Genomic DNA, 13,367 nt, shown 5'->3' on the forward strand with positions numbered 1-13,367 from the left:
CCCTCTCCTGTGCCATCGATAACGTAGTGCCTAACCTATGCACTTTATGTGGGAAGATGTACCACGGCCCTTATAGTGGAGGAGGATTGGTTCCCTGGGAGAATGTTCCTTAGCCAATGGCAAATAGATTTTATGTGTCTTCTGAATAGAATGTTATTCTCTAATGAAAAATACACTAGGTTCCTCTTCTTTCCTATTGCCCAATTACATAATCTACATTTATTCATTCAAATAATTATGAAGCTTGTTAGATTTTCTTTTCTTTTCTTTTTAGGATGGTACTCGCAGCATATGGAAGTTCCCAGGCTAGGTTAAGCATTGAATTGGAGCTACTGCTCCTGGCCACACCACAGCCACAGCAATGCAGGATCTGAGCCATGTCTATGACCTACACCACAGCTCATGGCAACACCAGATCCCTGACCCCTGAGCAAGGCCAGGGATCATCTTCGTGGATACTCGTGGGATTTGTTTCCGCTGCACCATAGTGGAAACTCCCAAGCTTGTTAAATTAAACAGTGCTTCTCGCATTGCAGTCAAGCCTGTGGTAACAAATCCTTTGAATATAAGACTGCTTCATTGTGATGTTTACCCCCAGTCTTACCAAAATCCTACACTGGGAAAATTTCCCTGGAACACCGAGAATTATTTATTTTTAATTTGGATCGATTCGCTTTGGTAACAATTTCATTGAATACATGATAAAGTTTCCCACTTTCTTCCCATAATTAGTGTTTTCAATTAACGTTAACATGGAGGGTTTGAAGACAACCTGTGCAAAACTACCTACACTCACTGTCACTATGGGACCTAGAAGAGTGATTGAGATTTGGGTTTTTCCTTCATCAACTCCCTATTTAGTAAATTAAAAAATATATTTGAGACACTTTGAACTTACATTTGGAACAAAGCTCATTCAGTCTTAATTCAGGACAGAGATTTGAGACGTGAATCTGTGTCCCCCCATCCCCCAAACTCTCCACCAAACAGTGGCAAAAAAGACTTAAATAACAGGTAATAAGATGAAGTAACTTATAACACTGATATTATTTGATTTCTATGATGCTAGAGTGTATTATTGGGTTGTGGTGTCTTTTCCGTCACCTCTTTTTCTTCTGTCTCTTTAGCAGTAACAGCTCCCTAACTGATGGTTATGTCTGTCCTTTCCAAAAGCTAAAGTGACCATGGCAGGAAAATTCTAATTTCATGTCCCTTCAGAATAACAACATATCGGAAATGAGCATTGATTACCTTTCTGCATAATTATAATAAAGGGAAATTCACATTTTAAAACTGACTGAACTCACTCTCTGCCGGTAGTTGGAGAATATGGAAAAAGCTGTTATGACAAATTACACACTTACTTCTCTGATAGCTTTTTATCAGAGGCTTTTGCGGGAACCACAGTTTGAGGAGCATTATGTGGAAGAGGAGGTTCAGGTCCACTTCTGCTTCCACTTTCACAGTCCACCTGCCCCAATTCCCAGTCTCAACCTCCATACAAGCCTGTGCCAACACACATACATACACACGATGCATAAGCATTTCTTTCTTCTTTTTAAAAAGAGACTCTAATTACACAATATATCAGGTCTGTTGTCTCACAGTTCTCTGATGCGTTAAATATTTTTTAGCTTTCTACTTCTTTGTATGTTTTATACAGATGTTACTGCTGTTTCTTCCATTTATGCAAAATTTTCCTCTGTAATATCTAACTGATATTAAAATTACTTGATACATAGTGTCCTCAGACTGTGTAGTTTTCATCTTTATAAATTTGATTTGGCTATTTTTTAACAATTTTAATATTTTACTTAAATATTCTTCAACATATGGGGTACAAATATAACTACTGTTTTGACTGTATTCTATTTTAACTATATCATCTCTGGCATTTTTGGGTCTATTTTTATTCATCGTTCTCTTCCTTATAGGTTGTATTTTCCTGTTTCTTTGCATGTCTGGTGAAATTTGATTATGTTAGGCATCATGAATCTTAACTTCTATGTTAATATGTATTAATCTGGATCGAGAAGTGTTTAGCCTAGGGATTTCTTTCCTCAATACTGAGGCAAATCCTTCTGAATAATACCCAGTAAATTATGAGATTTTTAATTCTGTTTGGTGTGAATAGGATCCATTTCCATTCCTATGTGAGCTCAGAATATTGTTCTTTACAGTTCTTTGGTGATTCTTGTCTTAGGTAAGGTCCTTATGTCTATGTGCTGATCAGTGCTCAGTTGAATGCTCTTAAGGGCCAAATAGATCACCACTTATCTCTCTGCATGCCTCTTTCATGTGAACTTCAGCCTCCCTGGACCACCACCTGCATATTCTCGACTTTGGGCCTGATGGGCTCCTCCCCTGATGCACTGTCTCCAGGAAGTAAGCTGTCCTCAATTGCCTATGTTAATTATATGGAAAACTGTAGTTTCATATATTTTGCTTGAATGTTTACTGATTTAAATAGAGAGGACATATGTGTTCCCTGTTAATTCATTTCAGCTTGAGCTCATTATCTTTTCATGCTTTCTTCCACATATTAAAATATTTTCTAAAGTTCTAGATTTTTGAAAATTTAGCATGACTAATAATCATAATTTGCTGATTTGCTTCAAAATATTCTATAAACATTTCCTTTCTTTGATAATGATCAATCTTTGTTTTCTCTTAGATTCGCAGATGTGGAGAACAAACTAATGGTTACCAGTGTGGAGAGGGAAGAGGGGAGGAGCATGACAGGGGTAGGGGTTGAGAGGTACAAACTATTATGTATGAAATCAGCTGTAAGAATATGTCCTACAACACAGGGAACGTAGTCAACATTTCATGATAACTGTAAGGAGTATAACCTTTAAAATTGTGAATCAGTAGTTACTGTTGTGGCTCAGCAGGTGAAGAACCAGACATGGTGTTCGTGAGGATACAGGTTTGATCCCTGGCCTCACTCAATGGGTTAAGGTCCAGCATTGCTGCAAGCTGTGGCACAGGTCACAGATGTGGCTCAGATCTGACTTGCTGTTGGCTGTGGCTATGGTGTAGGCTGGCATCTGTGCTCTGATTTGACCCCCTAGCCGGGGAACTTCCATATGTCACAGATGCAGCTGTAAAAATTAAATTAAAATATTAAAATTGTGGAGTTCCCATCGTGCCTCAGTGGTAACGAGCCTGACTATATCCATGAGGATAGGGGTTCAATCCCTGGGTTAAGGATCTGTCATTGCTGTGAGCTCTGGTGTAGGTTGCAGATGCAGCCTGGATCCTGCATTGCTGTGACTGTGGTGTAGACTGGCAGCTGCAGCTCTGATTCAACCCCTGGCCTGGGAACCTCCTTATGCCTCAGGTGTGTACCTAAAAAGCATATATATATATATATATATACACACACATATACACATATATATATATATAAATATATAGTGAATCACTGTATTGTATCCTTCTGACATATAATATTGTACATCAACTGTTCTTGAGTAAGAAAAGCAATTATCTCAGGATTTAAAATTCCAAGTTCAAATTATGAGAAAGGAGTCAAAAAACTATGACCATCCCAAAAGAACCTAGTATCTCCTAAGATCAAAATATCTGGAAAGCAGCCCAAGTCTCATCTTGTGAATGAATTCATACCTTCAGGGATTACTAGAGGGCACAAGAATAAATTCCACTCAAGTCCCATAGTTTGCTTAGCTGTGCTTACCGGAGAAGCAGACGTTTATATCCCATCTCAAGGATTTGGACTATTCTTGCCTGAGGAGCCTCTTCTGAGGCATTTTTCTTTCAGAATGATGAACTTGTTCAAGACCCATCCTCACCTTATGTCTTTGCTTTGAGCCCAAAACACAGTGTCAAGGTCAAAAAGCCTCCAGGGCAGTGGGTACAGAGTATGGTCTGGAAGAAGTTACCATAAACATCAGAGGAATTTCAAGACTGCTAGTATATATCAACATAAACCTGAGGAATATCTATGGGAGTATATAATAAGGGCTTGGGATCAGGGTAAGGTGAGAGTAACATTGGACAGAGTTGAATTTACTGATATGAATGTCAGTCTCTCAAATGGTTGGACATGGCTCCACTTGGCCCACATGTGCCCTACAATGAATGATATAAAAACTCCAGAACTTTCTCCCTATGCTGTTGAGGAAAACATCCAAAGACTCTACTGGAGAAGATTTATTATGTAAGACGTGCTTGTCTACTCCCTAACAGAAGCCCAGAAAATTTCAAGGGATAGTCCATTCAACAACCTTTGAGAAATACATTATTGACCAGGAGACTTGGCTTCCTAAAGTGCTCTATGGTGACTGCTCTTAAAGTCCAGGGATGACAATGGGGAATAGCGGTTTTGAAAAGCACTCTTTAAATTCAATGGAATGAGGGGACTCTGGAGATTCGGGGCCAGGTGGCAGCGCTTCAACTCAAGAGATAAAATAATCATGGTTACCATAGTGGCCAATAGGGCTTAAAGATTTGATCTATAGTGATGTCTGGTGCTGACTAAATGATTATACTGCCTCTAAGACTAAATCATGGGCAGTCACAATGGGGAAAGAATATTCTCTTCCATAAATGCTGGGATAAACTGGATATATACATGCAAAAGAGTGAAACTGGACCCATATTTACACCATACACAAACATCAACTCAAAATAAATTTAAGACTTAAAATGTTAATATCTGAACATGTAAAACTCCTAGAATAAAATGTAGGGAAAAACTCCTTGACATTGTCCTTAGCAATAATTATTTTTGGATATGACACCAAAAGCTCTAACAACAAAAGCAAAATTAAACAAGTGAGACAAATCAAACTAAAAAGATTCTGCACAGCAAAGGAAACAATCAGCAAAATGACAAGACACGAGTCTATGGAATGGGAGAAACAGAGCAAATATTTGCAAACCATATATTGGATATCCAAAATATATAAAGATCTCCTAAAATTCAATAACAAAACCCTCAACAGCCTAATCTCAACAAAGGATCTGAAGACATTTTCCCAAAGACACATAAATGGCCATCAGGTACATAAAAAGATGTTCAGTATCACTAATCTTCAGGGAAATGCAAATTGAAAATTCAGCAAGATACTGTCTCAAACCTGTTAGAATGGCTGCAGTAAAAAATATTACAAATGTTAATAACAAGTGTTCATGAGTATGTGGAGAAAAAGGAACCCTGGGATTCTCTTGGTGGGAATAGGTAAATTGGTACAGCCATTATAGAAAACAATATGGATTTTTTTTCTAAAAACTAAAAATAATACTCTCATATAACACAGCAGTATTTCTTCTTGGGTATATATTCTAAGGCAACAAAAATCATGATTTCAAAGAGATATCTGCACTCCCACGTTTATTGCAGCCTTAGTAGATAAACCGAGCATGAGTAAACAGCCAAGATATGGAGACCACTTGAGTCACAGATGGATAAATGGGTAAAGAAGAGGAGGTATATACAAAGGAATATCATTCAGCCAAAAAAATAAGACCTTTCTACTGGTTTCAACAACATGACTAGAGTTTGAGGACATTATGCTAAGTAAAATAAGTCAGACAGAGAAAGACAAATACTGTGTGATATCACTTACACGTAGGATCTAAAAAAGTGCATAGGAACAGAGACCAGACAGGTAGTTTCCAGAGGCCGGGGGAAATGGGTGAAGGTGGTCAAAGATACAGATTTCCAGTTCTAAGATAAATAAGCCCTGAGTTTCAAATGTACAGCATGTTGACTTTGGTTAATGATACTGTATTGTATTTAATGAAACTTGACAAGAGAGTAGATATTAAAAAATTCTCACGCAGAAAAGAAAATTGTAGAGCCATTATAGAAAGCAGAGGTAACTGGTGTTAACTAAACATTATGATAATCTCTTTGCAATATATACATATGTAAAATCTTCATGGTATACAGCTTCAACTTATATGACATTATTTGTCGATTATATCTAATAAGATTAGAAAAAAAGAAGGGCTCTAATGCCAAAAATAAAAGCGTTAAAAAACCAAAAAACATATCAGTTTAATGATAAATTAGTTTCATCTCAGTCTGTAGTAATGAGGTTCCATTAAAAAATGAGAGAGAGGAGTTCCTGTCGTGGCTCAGTAGTGAACAAGCCCAACTAGTATCCATGAGGACTAGAGTTTGATCCCTGGGCTTGCTCAGTAGGTTAAGGATCCGGCATTGCTGTGAGCTGTGGTGTAGATCACAGACATGGCTCAGATCCCGCATTGCTATGGCTGTTGTGTAGGCCAGTGGCTACAGCTCCGAATTAACCCCTAGCCTGGCAACCTCCATATGCCATAGGGGTAGCCCTAAAAAACCAAAAGACAAAAATCAATCAATCAATCAATAGAAAAGAGAAACAAATTATCTCTACCCATTATCCTGTTTTAGAAACAGTGGATGGTAGAATAGGAAGGAATCATGAGATAAATAATATTTGACCTGGAAAAGCTATACATTGAAAGAAACAATTGGAAAAAGACCACTCTTATTTTGGTTACTGCATTTTTGTGATTCAGACATAAGCATGATGAGGTATTATTGGGACCATCTGGAAATTTATTTTCATGCTCACTTAGAAGAGTGAACAACAATGAAAGGTCTATTTTTTTTGAGCTTTATTGAAGTATAGTTGATTTAAAATGTTGTGATAATTTCTTCTGTATGACAAGTGACTCAGTTATACATGTACCCACCACCATTATTTTTCAGAAAGGTCTATTTGAATTAAGACTACAGTTCTTTCTTTAGTCCATGGTTCTCAGAGTAATAGAAAAGAAGCTTTGGTGGTAAGTTAGACTGTAAGTTCAGGACTGTACGGTTGATTTGAATTAGAACACAGTAAAAGATGAAATATTTATATGTATAAATTTTAAATTTATACAATCTTTTTCATTTCCTAATTCTTTGAAATTCATTGATTTTAATTAGAAGACAGTAAAAGATGAAATATTTATATGTGTAAATTTTAAATTTATACAATCTTTTTCATTTCCTAATTCTTTGAAAGAAAAGCCATCTTTTTTATTAAGTCCCTGAAGGCTTGTTTGACTTGCTTGTTCCGTAGCGTATAAATGAAAGGGTTCATCAGAGGAATAACCGAAGTGTTGAGCAGGGACACCGCCTTATTAATGGCCACTCCTTCCTTTGCTGGTTTGATATAGATAAAGATGCAACTTCCATAGGTGATGGAGACCACAATGATGTGGGAAGAACAGGTGGAGAAAGCCTTTTGTCTCTGCTGGGCTGAAGGGAGCCTTAAAATGGACTTGATGATGTAGGTGTAGGACACAATCACACAGACGAGTGTGACCATGAGGGTCAGCACAGCCATGATTAAAACAAGTTGTTCTACGTATTGAGTGTCTGAGCACACGATCTTTAGAAGAGGAGATGCATCACAGCCAAAATGGTCAAGGAGATTGGAGTCACAGAAATCTAGCTGAACTCCTAGGCTGAGAGGTGGGAGTACGACAATTAACCCAATCAGCCAACAGCCAAGGACAAGAGTGGTGCATATCCTTCCATTCATGATGGCGGTGTAGTGCAGGGGCTTGCAGATGGCCACGTAGCGGTCATAGGACATGGTCGTTAGGAGAAAAAATTCTGTTGCCCCAATAAGGATGACAAAAAATAACTGGATGATACAAGCATTATAGGTCACGCTTTTGTCCCCAGTTGTCATGCTATACAGGAATCGAGGAACACAGACAGTTGTAAATATTATCTCTAGGATGGAGAAATTCCGAAGGAAAAAGTACATGGGTGTTTTAAGGTGAGAGTCCACCAGAGTGAGGAGAATGATGACTAGATTTCCAACAACAGTGAAAATGTAGGTCAGAAACAGGAATACCGAAAGAAACACCTGGAGTCGTGGGTCATCTGTTAATCCTAGTAGGATGAAGGAAGTGATAGCAGAATGATTTTTCATCACAGTTATCAGATACATAAGAAGTCTGTATTAATAAATCATAAACTTTGAATCTGAGGAATAAAATGTAAAAATAATATTTCAATAAGCTATGTATAGAAAAGTAGTGAAACAAGCCAGTGGAAACACATTTTAGAATTTTCCCTTGGTAATCAATAATCACGATGTTAGTGAGTGCATCATGCTTCATTTCCTTGGACTCTGTTTTCCCTTGCTCTTCAGACTGTAGTTTATGAAAAATATTCATCTTTGGAATTTGGTTTATGGAAGCGTCCACTGCAGCACAGGACAATTAAAAAGTAGATCTCACAGCCCCCAGAGATTTGGCAGCCATCTTGGTCCTCCCGTCCTCAGTGTAGAGCAGGAGATCCACAAATGACCGTTAATATAAAAAATGGATAAAAATGTATTTTCCCACTTGTGATTACAGCACATCAACATATCATTCTCATACCTTAGAGCAATTACCATCAGTGGCTTAGTCATACTATTTTCTGTGCTTTGCAGCATTTGTCCCCTTCAAATAATTTCTTAATCCCCCAGCATCCTGGATAAGATTTTACTGTTTGGATGACCTGGGAGCAGTATCAGAGAGTTATCTGGAAATTTCCTGAGTCCCATCCTCTTCCAGCTTTCTTCTTTGCACTCCTTTCACAATAGATAATATGGTAAAATGTTAGAGTTTGTGTCTCTCTTGTGAATCAGTTTGACCAGCCTCTGTTTTGTTTCCTTCCTTGAATTCCTGTTTCAAAATCTATCCATTGTCTAATGTCTCCCTCTTCCTAAGCCTTCCCAAACCCTAGAAAGGGGGATGTTTGATGGTTTCCCCCAGGGAACAGAATCCTGTCCTTAGGCTTTGCACTAAGATCCTTACAGAATCTCCCTGGGGTTCTGTAGTTTATGCATAGACATTTTAGCTCCCAAATGCCCTCTGAGGCTGCTTTCCAACTCCCTTAATAACATAAAATCTATATCCTCCAAGATGCAGATGAGGGAGAATATTTCTTGGGGAAGCACTGCCTTCTTTGCCATGATTTCTTTCTCCGAAAACACACCTTACCATTGGGAATGTCATTAATCACAGCTACCCTATCAGTGCTACAGGACGTCCCTCTTTGTTCTCAGCAGCCTGGCCCAAGAAGAGACTCACATTCTGTGCTTATTCCTCCAAAGAACGGGGATTGTCAGGCATTAACATTAACAAGGACTAAATATGACACAGAGAATAAATAAAACTTGCTGTTAAGTGTGACTATTCTTAAAAGCTGAAAACCCACAATCCATCCTTAGGCGCTTCCCTACAAGGTTGCCTCCCTATGTTGCTTCCTTTGAGGATCATGGCAAACAGCCATCATTTCATCATCTTCCAGGAAGCCCTTGAGCAGTTTTTCATTTCTCACTTTTCTGATCTATTCACTCACTCTCTCAGGCATGAGCATATATTGAACTTCTAAGAAATATCAGAGCTGGAATTTAAGCCAGTTCAAATTGGATCCAAAGATTCCATGTTTCCAGAAACATTGTCATTTCAGAAGTTGGGACAATTGCTCATCCTTAGTCAGTTCTATTAGTCACAAAATGTTAGCTTTTCAAATGATCCCTAACTGCAAATGATATCTCCAGGGCATCTGGGTTACTTCAGTAAAATGGCTAGATGGTATCTTCTTAGGAGATATCAATTCCTTTGTAATGTGAATTTTTTTTTATGTGATGTTTAAGATATTCCCTAGGAAATACCTTAAGTGCTGTTTCCCTCTTGGCCTAGGGAAGGCAACTTGTCTTTTCTATAAGGAGGGTTGCCAGGATGTGATAGGATTTAGCAACACCTTCCTAGAAAAATCCTGCTGACCTTCTCTTGTAGCATAAAGGGTTCGCCTAAGTGTCGGCCACTTTTAAATAAGGTGTGCCTGTGCAGGGATTGCTCTCTGAGGCTGATGTGGTGGTTTCTTGAGAGCTACACATCTTCCCACTTAGTGCCTCCAAAGTTGTCCTCAGCTCCTTCTTTCTACCCGTGGACCCCAATGCTCATGCTGCCCAATACACTGACTTCCATTTAACATCATGGGTGGTACACCGCTGCATACCATAAAAATACATAGTCTGTGTTCTCAGTTCAGAGGACATGGTGGAATGAGATTTGCAAATAACTTCACACCACTGTTTGAATGCTTACTTTAAGAAGAAAATCGTAACACAAAGACATTATATTTAATACTGTTGTTTTAGGCTATGACTGTTTCACTTCCTGCTATCAAGGAATCATTTTGAAATATGGAGAATTGTTATTTATTATTTTTGTCTTTAAAGATAATAACATTACATTAATGCCAATAAAATAAAAACACATATTTATTCTCTACATTCATCTAGAAACAAAAGACAACTATAAGAAAGAAAGCAAGGCTTTCTAGAATCACATCACACAGAGTTCCTCATTACTCATCACTTGTTGAATTTATTTACAATCTGTTTCTACGTATATAGTTGTATAAGGCAGTTATTTATACTTTGTGAAATTAATTTTATATGTAAATAATATTTGATATTTTCCTCACTTAACCTCACTTTATTCATGCAGTTGGTTTTAGAGTACTTACAATGTCTTTGCCTCATGTCATTAAATATTCTTTAAAAACACAGCTTTCGGAGTTCCCGTCGTGGCTTGGTGGGGTGGTTATCAAACCCGACTAGGAACCATGAGGTTGCGGGTTCAATCCCTGGCCTTGCTCAGTGGGTCAAGGATCCAGCATTGCCATGAGCTGTGGTAGAGTTTGCATATGCAGCTTGGATCTGGCGTTGCTGTGGCTGTGGTGTAAGGCTGGCGGCTACAGCTCTGATTATATCCCTAGCCTGGGAACCTCCATATGCTGTGGGCTCGGCCCTAGAAAAGACAAAAAAACAAACACAGCTTTTCATATTATATTCCAATATGTAAAGAAGAAAATGATAGTATTTTTAATATTGAGCATCAAAATTTTTTCCATTTTTTCTAAAATAATCTTTTAGTGGACATTCTTATATAGAACTCTTTTCTTTTAAAACATATCAGAGTTCACTTTTAAGAACTGGTCAAAAAAGAAATATTGACTAAAGGGCTTCCCACATTTAGTGCTAAACTAGTCCTTTAAGAAATATATCCCCATGTGTAGTTTCACTCTTTGTAAGTAAGAATCTTGATTTCCCGAAGCCTTAGGAATTTGAGAATTATTGCTTTGGAGATTGTTTTTAATGTATTTTACTAACAAGATATCCTGATATTTGGATTTTATTGGTATATTTCTTGTAAGTGAGGTTTGCCACTTTATTTTAATTATAGTCATTTAATTCCAAAATAATCATCATTATGTTTATCTGATCTTATGATGTTTTCAATTAATAACAAACGAACCTATTTTAAATCCTTTTTTTTTTTGTGCAGTTGTGCGGTGGCTTCTGGTGCATGTGGAAGTTCCCAGGCCAGGTACTGAACCTTTGCCACACCAGTAACCAGAGCCATAGCAATGGCAATGCTGGATGCTTAACCCACTGAGCCACCAGAGAACTCCTTTTACTTTTTTTGCTGTTTTTACATTTTACATATGTGAGTTATTTGAGTGCACTAGTAAAAGAACAATTAACTTCAGAGGCTCTAAAATCCTAGAATGTGGTCTGACCTAATTAATGTAACTTTAATTATTATGGATTTGGACAGGACTGAGGCAGCCCAAGGGATGGACTGGAAATGTTTAAGGATAAGTTAAATAATCATTTAGCAGAGTGATGGAAAGGGGTGGTTGCCCCTTTGAAGCTGTTTCTAACCCTCATGTTCTAAGAGACCATGAAAACATGAGGAATACTTTTTTGAGATTCATTTTTGGCCCCTCTCATTATGCCATGGCAGTGCCAACACTGCTGTGTACATAGCTGGTCTTACCCTTAAGTCTAATCTCTTCCAAGATCACAACCCAAGAGTCATGTTCAGATTGATTACCATGTTACATAGAACAAAGTGGCAGCTCAAAGATTACTTTTCAAACCCTCTCTGAATATGAAGGTACTTCTTGGACTCAGATTCCAGCTGAAAGTTTTAAACTCACTGCCTTTCCCTAAGGGCTGCTTTTGCACACCTTCCATGGTTCCAGTTTTCGAACTTTTAGGCACATAAATGACAAACATTTCATACTTACTTTCTGGTGGTTCCCCATGACTTTTCAGGAAATTTAACCCAAAGTTCCTTCATGAGTCTGAGAAATACTGGGTGCTAGTAAGTATAATTTTGAGTTGACTTTGCCCTACTTTTAAGCTCTGCATACTCTTCCAGGTAAGAGTGTCTGCAAATGCAAGGTAATGTGCAGTGAGCTACCAAACATCACCACGTCGCAAATGGAATCTGATGAGAGTGCCTGTCTCTCATGTGACTGTTATAAATACTTCCCTTAATGCTGTGACTGCAAGAATGGAAACAATGGTAAATAAATGCTGGAAACTCTCCCTGGCTGTGAAGTGAATGGGCTGCAAAAAATGGATACATTTTCCTTGATAGAAATGGCATATGTTGGTTTTATATGCTTGAGTGCATAGGGAATAATTAAGGGAACAAACAAAAATGCCCTTAGTGACCCTATTCAAACCACTGATGAATATATGGTAAAATTATCTTTGGCGGAAAAAGAAGAAAGAAATTAATCACCTCTCATATGTCAGTGTCCACAGAGATGAGAAATGAAAGCATAATAGCATCAGTTGCAGGGGAAAAAAATGTCAGATGATAAAAAGACAATCAGATTCTCATCCTTTTTACATGGTCTAAACGCTGGGGGTCAGCTGATGAGTTTTGTTACACTACACCCTCATGTGATCTACTCAAGTCAGTCCTCCAAATATCTGCTTCTTAGGTTTTTGTTTGTTTGTTTGTTTTGTTTTTTTAGGGCTGTCTCTATGTCCTGTGGCATTTCCCAGGCTTGGAGTTGAATTGGAGTTGTAGCTTGCAGCTGCAGGCCTATGCCACAGCCACAGCAAAACCAGATCCTTAACCCACTGTGCAAGGCTGGGGATTGAACCTGCATCCTCATGGATGCTAGTCAGGTTCTTAACCCATTGAGCCACAACGGGAACTCCTTCTGCTCAGTAGTTGTTGTTTTTTTTGTTTTGTTTTGTTTTTGTTTTCCCTTTTTAAAGGCTGCATGTGCAGCACATGGAAGTTTCCAGGTTAGGTGTTGAATGGGAACTACAGCTGCAGGCCCACACCATTGCCACAGCAATGCCAGATCAGAGCTGTCTGTGACCTACACCACATCTCTCACAATGCTGGATCCCCAACCCACTGAGCGAGGCCAGGGATGGAATCCAAATCCTCTTGGATGCTAGTCAGGTTTGTTTCTGCTGAGCCACAGTGAGAACTCCTGCTCATTAGTTTATAAGCCATCTTATTTCAATGTTTTGGAG

The 13,367-nt window shown here is 38.3% G+C and overlaps 1 protein-coding gene across 1 annotated transcript; it reads right to left on the reverse strand.

Moving 5' to 3' along the window:
• Nucleotides 1-7,007: 7,007 nt before the first annotated feature.
• LOC125130321 (olfactory receptor 6C2-like) lies at nucleotides 7,008-7,961 on the reverse strand. Its single transcript, XM_047785699.1, has one exon. It carries the CDS (start codon nucleotides 7,959-7,961, stop codon nucleotides 7,008-7,010), a length of 954 nt encoding a protein of 317 aa, XP_047641655.1.
• Nucleotides 7,962-13,367: the final 5,406 nt, after the last annotated feature.

Source organism: Phacochoerus africanus, chromosome 7 (genome assembly GCF_016906955.1).
Source record: "Phacochoerus africanus isolate WHEZ1 chromosome 7, ROS_Pafr_v1, whole genome shotgun sequence".
NCBI lineage: Eukaryota > Metazoa > Chordata > Mammalia > Artiodactyla > Suidae > Phacochoerus > Phacochoerus africanus.